At 30.7% G+C, this 8,707-nt stretch overlaps 1 protein-coding gene across 1 annotated transcript; it reads right to left on the reverse strand.

Annotated features, from left to right (window-relative positions):
• Positions 1–3,531: 3,531 nt before the first annotated feature.
• LOC149555989 (UDP-glycosyltransferase 74E1-like) lies at positions 3,532–5,532 on the reverse strand. The gene is made up of 2 exons (XM_089830104.1): positions 4,949–5,532; positions 3,532–4,751 (listed from the first exon to the last, which is right to left on the reverse strand). Exons 1-2 carry the CDS (start codon positions 5,430–5,432, stop codon positions 3,799–3,801), a joined length of 1,437 nt encoding a protein of 478 aa, XP_089686230.1. The 5' UTR covers positions 5,433–5,532; the 3' UTR covers positions 3,532–3,798.
• Between the last annotated feature and the right edge of the window lie 3,175 nt (positions 5,533–8,707).

Consider the following 8,707-nt stretch of genomic DNA (forward strand, 5'->3'; position numbering starts at 1 on the left):
AATAGTGGTACTACTTATATAAGACAAAGAACCTTTAAACAACTATAATGATTTGATGTATTGGATCCTGATTTTGATGACCTACTTTGATAAAACATGATTCAATGTAATAAATGTACTAATTCATATTCAAATGATTGATACTTGATACTATTGTAATAAATTTAATTATAGAATTTAAAATAATTCAGCAATGATGTAATTGTTTAATCAAATAATTTTAAATGCAAAAAAGAAATTGTAATTCATATATGCATTTTCTGTTCTTCCATTGCTCATATTCTACTTAGATATGGCACCTTTGGTGGAGCGCTTGGGGTTTCTCTTCTCGGCATGCTTCCTCTTTGCCTAAGTTCTGGGCCCGCTTGGGTAGTGCTCCCTCCAAGTCTTCTTCTCTTCATGCTGCTTGGATTGCTGGCCCATCTTTCATGCCTTGGCATATCTGGTTGGAGAGGAATTGTTGCATATTCCAAGATGTTTGGCTTGGTGTTTTGCATCTTTGGTGGAAAATATCACATTCTCTTCAGGAAACTATTCTTCTAAAGTGTGAGCTTGATGGGGGTATGGATCCGGTTGATCTTGCTATCTGTAATCGCCTCAATTTTCATCTGTAGGATGGGGTTGCAGCTCATAGGTTTCCTTCTATGTCCAAGCAGCTTCACCATTAGAGGAAGGGTCGGGTTAACCGAGATGGGCACTGGAATCCTCCTCCCTGTGGAGTTCTGAAAATTAACACTGATGGTTCTTCCCGTGGGAATCCTGGTCCGGCTAGTATTGGCGGAGTGGCTCGTTGTAGTTTCGAGGATGTTAAATTTTTCTTCTCAGTTCATAAGGGTGATTATACTAACAATCTCATGGAAGCTCAGGCTATTTTATATGCTGTGGAACAATGTTGCTTGCGGGGATGGAGTAAGATTATTTGTGAGTCTTATTCCCAGGTGGTGGTGAACATGCTTTCTTCGCAAGAGCTTGAGGATGTTAGTTGGCAGCTAGCCACTGTTGTTAAGTAGATTCTTTTCTTCTCTTCCTCTTTTCTGTTCATTAGGTTCATGTATATTCCTCGTGAATGGAATAGAACTGCTGATTGTTTAGCCAAATGGGCTTCTAGTCATGATCCGGGTTGGAATATTAGGGATAGGGGGCAACTGTCCTTTGAGATGGTGCAGGAATTTGATGATCTTATTGCTCAGGATCGAGCTCCTTGTTGTATTCTTTTCTATCTTAATAAATTTTTACCCCTCTTTTTGCATATATGCATTTACTTATGTTGTTCACAATATTGATATATTATAGTTCAATAATGTGTTTCTTTTTGTTTAAATTAAAGATGAATATAATTTTTTCCATGCATGATTTTTAAAATAGACTTATGTATTTCTCAATATAGTTTGACATTTTATTATATTGGAAATCATATTTTCTACTATATACATGTTATGTATTTTTCTTAGTCACTATATATGATCAATTATATGTAATATTTTTCTAGTACTAGATAATATTAATATAATGGATCTCTCTAACAATGAGTCTAAAATTATTATGGTGAACTTCTATAGATCCCCTCAAATAGTTATTGATAAATTTAAAAAATCTACATTTGACTATTGTTATAAATTGCTTTTGCATTTTCAAAATTCAACAGTAGAAATTGATTTCATTAGGGACAATGAAATTTTGAGAATGAGAAATGTTGTAGAAAAATTAAGGGATAAATTTAAAAGAATAATTATTTTTCTAGATATTTTGGAAGAGGTCAAATATGATCATGAAGAAAATGAAGGTTGCAATACTAATCTCATTGGTGATTATTTTATAAGGTCTTTACATCAGTCATGCATAAAAATTTGATTTACATTATATAAACTATTATATACTTTTATTTCATAACTCACAATATATGTCCTTATTACATATATTTTCCCTTATTCTTTCAATTACAATTTCTAGCCATTTTTCTTTAATACATATTTTTTATTAGTTATAAATCATTATTTTTAACTAAAAATGATTGTTTGGCAACATAATCATATGTACCATTAAGTTTTATTTCTATATTTATTTATTGCTTTGTTCACATTATGTTTAAGGAAAATTATTTCTTTGTAGTATATATTGAAGCATATCAACGATAAAATTTTGTTTTTATAAATTAATCATTGAAATAAATTATTGTTAAATTGAAATAGGTATAAAAATAAAATTAAACTAATAATTTTCAATTTTTTTAAAAATAAGTCTAATATCATTTAGCTTTTGAGTAATAGGAAAAATATTATTATATATTATAATACAGTATAAGCTAATTTTAATTATTTATTACAAGAATATTATTATAACCCTAAACCTAGTTATACCTTAATTTTGAACTTAATTAAAAATTATTCTACTCAAATTTGACTTAAAATCATAATTGTAAATGAAAATGAATTATGTTCTTTTTTTCCTAATTGAATAATAAGCCAACTTATCAACCTGAATATAGTATTAAAGAATACCATTTAGTACTCTTGTAAACTAAATCTTATAAAAACATGAGCATGAAAATATAAATGAAGGCTACTCATATTGAGAATTGAATATTAAGACAATTTATAATCTAAACCTAACCATCAAACTAAATAAAACATTTAAAATATATATCTTTTTAACTCTAACGATAAACAAAATCTTATCATAACATGAAAATATATTTTAATTGATAGAGACTTATACTATATAATAAAATAAAATTATACTATATAATGCATTATAATTTTAATTCTTTAATTTATTATAGAAAATAATTCACATTTAAAAGTTTAGCCTTGATATCTCTCGGTTTTCCTTATATATATAGCTAGTTATAGCTATATTTTTACAATTTTCTTTCCTCTATTTTTTCATAAAAGTCCTATAACTTTCAATCTATTTAATTTATTTATCTATATCAATAAACATGAATTCTTGAATAGTGGCATGTTGTGATGGTTAAGTTGTTGCGTTGTTATCCTTGCCATCCAGGTTCAAATCTCATGGGGATGAGGTCCCCCATTTGTGGCCTCACTGGTTCATAGCTCCAAGTCAAAGCGTTGGTGGTACTGGTGGGCGTGTCGCGCCAACGCTACCGGTCACGTTAAAAAATTTACCAGGCGCATAAAAATAAATAAATATGAATTCTTATTTATTCTCTCTCCCCCTTTCCTTCTCTCCATCCTTCCTTCCCCTCCCTCTGTATATGTATACTTGAAATGTTATTATCATATTTGTATATATCATATATACATATACAAGTCATATAATTCATTTTTGATATAATTTTAATTTATTTTATAAATTCTATTTCATATTGTATATTTATATTTTATTTTTAATTACATTCTTTTTATTTTGCTTTACAATTTTTTTCCCTCTTTTTTCATTATTATCAAATCCTTACAACTTTCAATCACATACAAAGGAACTTTTTCTGTTGCAATTTTCAATTGGAACTTAAAAACTAAGCTACTATTTATGTGTCGGCTTATCTCGAGAGATCATAAAGATCAAATATTGGAAAAGGAAAAAAAAATCATTTTTTTGAAATTTAGTCAATGATACAATTTGTACGGAAGATAGCCTTGATCCAATCAATCTAGCCAACAACCAAATCATAAAGACAAATTCAAAGCACCCACAAAGGTGTACTTTATCAGATGGGCACACGGTAAAATCGATAATAGACGACCAGTAGTTGACTATATCTATTGATCCATATGCATGTGAATGGCCATCGATTGAAGAGTTGGTAGGGTAGAATTTCTAATTGATAATTAAATCTCAAACAAGCGTTGTCCTAGCAATGACTTCACGAATAAAACAGTCAATGTTCTTATCAGAAGACCCTCCTCTCATCATTGCTTTCTTTGCTAATGTCTTCCATTCCAAAGCATTCTTCCTCAACTCCAAACCTTCATCACTTTCCATAACTCTTTTAACAGATCTCTCCACCTCATCCCTCCCAACTAGTCCATCTCCTATCTTATTCAATCGTATTCCCGCCTTCCACATATCTTCAATATACTTAGAATTAGTTGTTTGATCGCTCTTCTGAGAAATAGTTAGAACAGGTAACCCTGAACTGAGGCCTTCTAATGTAGAATTCCATCCACAGTGTGTGAGAAACATTCCCACAGAGGAGTGATTAAGTACTTCCATCTGTGGACACCATGAAACAACTAGCCCTTGATCAATAGTTTCCTCAACGAAACCCTCTAGAAACTCATTCAGATTGTTACATTCTTCTTTGTTATGACCAGGACGAATCACCCACAAAAAGGAAAGCTTACTGGCCTTCAGCCCAAGGGCTATTTCTATGATCTGTTCTTTGGAAATGACGGCAAAACTGCCAAAGGATACATATACAACAGTTGAAGCTTCCTTTGTATTGATCCAGTCCATACAATTTTCTGTTTTCCAAAGATGAGTGCCCACGTCTTGGTCTTGTGAATTGTCTCCATCTAGAAAACCCGAGGGAACAAGAGGACCTACTGTTCTTATTGGAAGAAGTGAATCCATGGACTCTATCTCTACCATTTCCAATTCATGAAAAGAGTTTCCCAAAATCCATGTAGCCTGAGAAATGGTACTAAATTGGTTCATCACCAGTTGAAACAATGGTTCATCTGTATTTGAAGACTGTAGAAAGGTTGGCAAGTCTGATTGGCATAGTTGTGGAAGCCCTGGTATTTCTATCAAATCTCTCGCATTCCCTTCTTCATCTTTAGCTTTCACTAAACACCAACATAATGAAAGTAGAAATCATTTTCAGCTCTCAATTGCTTCAGCATGTGCATGTTCATAAGAGAGTGTAGAAAGCTAGAAACTTGCATCTATCAATGGACATAAGTGTACCCTAACTAAACAAAAACCTATATTATTGCACAAAACCCAAAATGATCTCTTAATATTTTGATTGAGATAAGCTTACCCATTCCTGTGTAAAAATGATAGTAGATGGAATAAACTGCACATGACTGTGTCCAGAAAAACGCCGAAGGAACATTAAGCTTGTTTGCAATATGAGGAACCCATTCAAACAGAGAATCATAGACAATACAAGAGACTCTATCACCTTCAGAGTTAAGCCTCTCTATGAGTCCTTCAAATGCAACACCTCCCACCGTTCTCAACATATCAACGTTCATGGTTACATCTTTACTATCCTCAGAAAGCCCATCTGAGATAGTTTCAATTCTGATATCCTTCAAAGCAGTGGTCACATGAGAGGCAGCAGATCCTTCCTGAGCTTTTATCATTTTCTCTCTAGCTCTCTCTGTGGTGACGAAGGTCACATGGAGGTTTCTGCAAACAAGTCTCTTGGCAAACTCCATTAATGGATTCATATGACCTTGGATTGGGTAAGGGAATACAACCACATGAGGCCTCTTCTCTGACTTATCTAAGCTCCTCATTTCTCTGAATTACTTTGGTTACTTTTTCAAGATAAAGCCCACCTAACAAAACCAAAGAAATCTGTACTCCAAGAACTAGATTTGTACTTCTACTGAACCAATAAACTGAAGGTTTATAAATAGGTCTGTTCATTGTTCTATGAATGGGCTTGACATTGTAGCAGCCTAACACCAAAACGTCAGAACGGTCAGTCATAACTACTGGTCATTTATGATCGGTTTACCTTCTATTCAGAGTATAGAAATGTTTTAAATGCTTTGATTACATCCTCAAATGTATCCTAAGATGTTGAAATATTAAATTTATTCATAAATCGTGATGGAAAATGGACAACTTCTTACATAAGTTGTCGAAAACAATGTGAATTTCATTAAATAATAAATTAAAATAATACTACTTATTAAAAAAAAGGAAAATATAGAGCCAATGCAGGAGGGTCACATGGACACCAACTAAAAATGTTACCTACTCTAAATAATAAAGCTTCGCAAAATATTACGATTGGAACAATTTCAGATAAAATTATTCAGATTATCTCGACCGGAAGAGTAAAGAAAAGACGACGGATCTTTTTGAGCATCTAACAGAAAGGCTCAATCCTAAAGGCTAGAGATTCTCTTGTATAGTTTCTATCTATTATTATTAGGGACGGGCTAATTTTTGGAAAAAAATTTATTTAAAGACAAAATAAAGTCAATTTTATTTTTTCCAGATTCATTAAAACTTAGTAAATTTTTTGTTGTTTTCCATTACAAACTATGGAGATTATGAAGATCAAATGCTAATTTTTTTTGAAAAATCCATGATATTTTTTGTTTTTTGAAAATTGGTCAACTATACAGTTGTAATAACTTATATATAAATTTTAAACTGATTTGTTGAGATTGAAGTTTTTTCCATTATTAATAGCAGAATTGTTTTATAGAGGCTGGTTTAAATATCACACATTGTAAGTATTAAATACTTAAAGTTGACTAATTTTTTGCAGACTTAATTTATTCTGTGATATTTAAGTCTGACTGTTTTATAGTCTAATTGCTTATTATTACTTTTATGCAAACCATCAAATGCATTAATTCAAAATATTTATGACTACATTCCCATGTATCTTTTTCAAAAATGTATATAACTAGCAGTTATGATTTTTTTATGCGTGCAAGAGACTACAATAGGAATAGTTTTTGGAGACAAAAGGTAAAGGTACATAGGCAAAGAGATAGATATTGTCCTATATTAATTTCTTAGGGTGGTTGTTGAATTGTAGCACAAAAAGGTTTTGGTTTATGTGAATTGTTGAAGTATTTAGAAAGAAGTAATGTTTAATATAGGAATAGAAAATTATTGATTTCTTTTATCATTTAATTTTGACATTAAGTTAAATTTTAGACAAATTTTTCATACATAAAGGAATGAGAAACAGGAGAAATGAGATGAAGTGGAAGTGGTGTTTTTGTGGAGAGTGATGAAGGGGAGAGAATTGAAAGAGTAGAAAAATATTCAAACAATGGAACTTCAACAAAATTTTTAAGCCAAACACACTTTGAAAACATTTGAAAGAAATAAATCTTTGAGAATGTGAAGAAAATTAGATGGGTTCTATCACATTCTAAGCACTATTATTTTTAGCTTAGTGTGTTTTTTTGAAGCAATAATATAAATATTTCCTTATGTATAAATTGACATGTCCACATGAATAATTTTCTTGTTTAAATATCAACTCAAAAAAATAAATTTGATTACCTACATCCTTATTAAAATATGCAATAGAGAAAATAGTCAAAGTGAGGGAAGAAACCATTCCCTTCTTCTCTTATTTTACTCTTGTTTCCAAAGTGTAAGAGATACTTCTTATGCAAAGTGAGGTTAACAAGGTTATTTATAGGACAATAAATATGCATATCAATGTCACATGACTCCATTAATAATATGCATGTATAACCTTGTTTCCATAGGCCAAAAATTGAAGCACACTCAAATGAAAACAAAGATTAAAATGTAAATGGTGTAATCAGAATTTGTATGTAATGAAAATTTGGTCTAAATAAGATAGAGAAATATGAGGGCCTTGGTAAGCTCCATAGAATGCAATTTAATTAGTGTAGTTGTCAATGTATAAATTGACATGTCTAGATGGATAATTTTTTTGCTTTCAATAAATGAAAAAAAAAATTAAATGGTTCACTGACAACACAATGCTTTCGTATACTTTTTCTTCTACCGTGTGCTTATGAATGCTTTCAAAAAATACAAATTTCACCCTAACAAAATATTTTGAAAAAATGAGTGGATAGAATGAATAGCATTTTTTTCTTAATTGAGAATGTTAAATTATTGGGGGGATTTACTTATTCATTATTTCTAGGGGCATAAAAGTTGTTATGCATTAGGATTTAAATAATAAGCTACTCTAATCTATGATCATTTTCTCTAATAGTCCCTAATAGGCATGCATGCAAAATGTTGGAGCATCTAAGGCACCTCAATCATTTCAAGAATGTCACCTACAATCAAGGCTTGGACCCTTGCCAACATATCATATTCCCAACCTCTACTACACTCCACATGTATAATAGTCGTTAGAGGAGCAACTAAGAAAATATAATTTAAGAAATTAAAATTTTCACTTTACCTACCTATACTACACTCCAGATGTATTAATAATTGTTAGGGGAGTAACTAAGGAAATATAATTTAAGCAATTAAAACTTTCACTTTACCTAACATTTTAGTTTGAATAGGAAAACTTCAAAATGGAGAAAACTAAAATAATGGAGAAAATCTCACTAACCAAAGAGAAAATAAAAAAAAAATTGGAGGAAGTTAAGTTTAATAAAGAAATAATAGTAGATAATAGCATAAATAAAATCATCAATAAAAATTTTAGACTTCAGACTTTAGGATAGTGAGGAAAATATTCCTTATGATCTACATAATTTTCAAAGTATTTAATTAATAAAAACATTAGTAAATGCTAAATCAATTTTTTTGCCACTAGTTAGTCTTTTAAATATTGGATGTTTCTATCGAGAATTCACCTCAAGTCAATTGAGTTCAAATACTTATGTTGGATTTATAAAAGTCTTGTTTGATTGATCCTTCTTGCCTTCAAACTCTCCATTCATTCTTAATTTTTTAACATGATTTTTGTGTAGTACACATACATTCATAATATCTATAATTTGCATGAAGCAAAGAAATAATATGTTGTGTGCAATGATTGGATATAAGAAGCAAGAATAGATATCCATTTTGTATAGATGTAGTGTTACTAGTT

This window comes from Cupressus sempervirens, chromosome 5 (genome assembly GCF_028749045.1).
Source record: "Cupressus sempervirens isolate cs-2001-9-10 chromosome 5, ASM2874904v1, whole genome shotgun sequence".
In the NCBI taxonomy this organism is placed as follows: domain Eukaryota; kingdom Viridiplantae; phylum Streptophyta; class Pinopsida; order Cupressales; family Cupressaceae; genus Cupressus; species Cupressus sempervirens.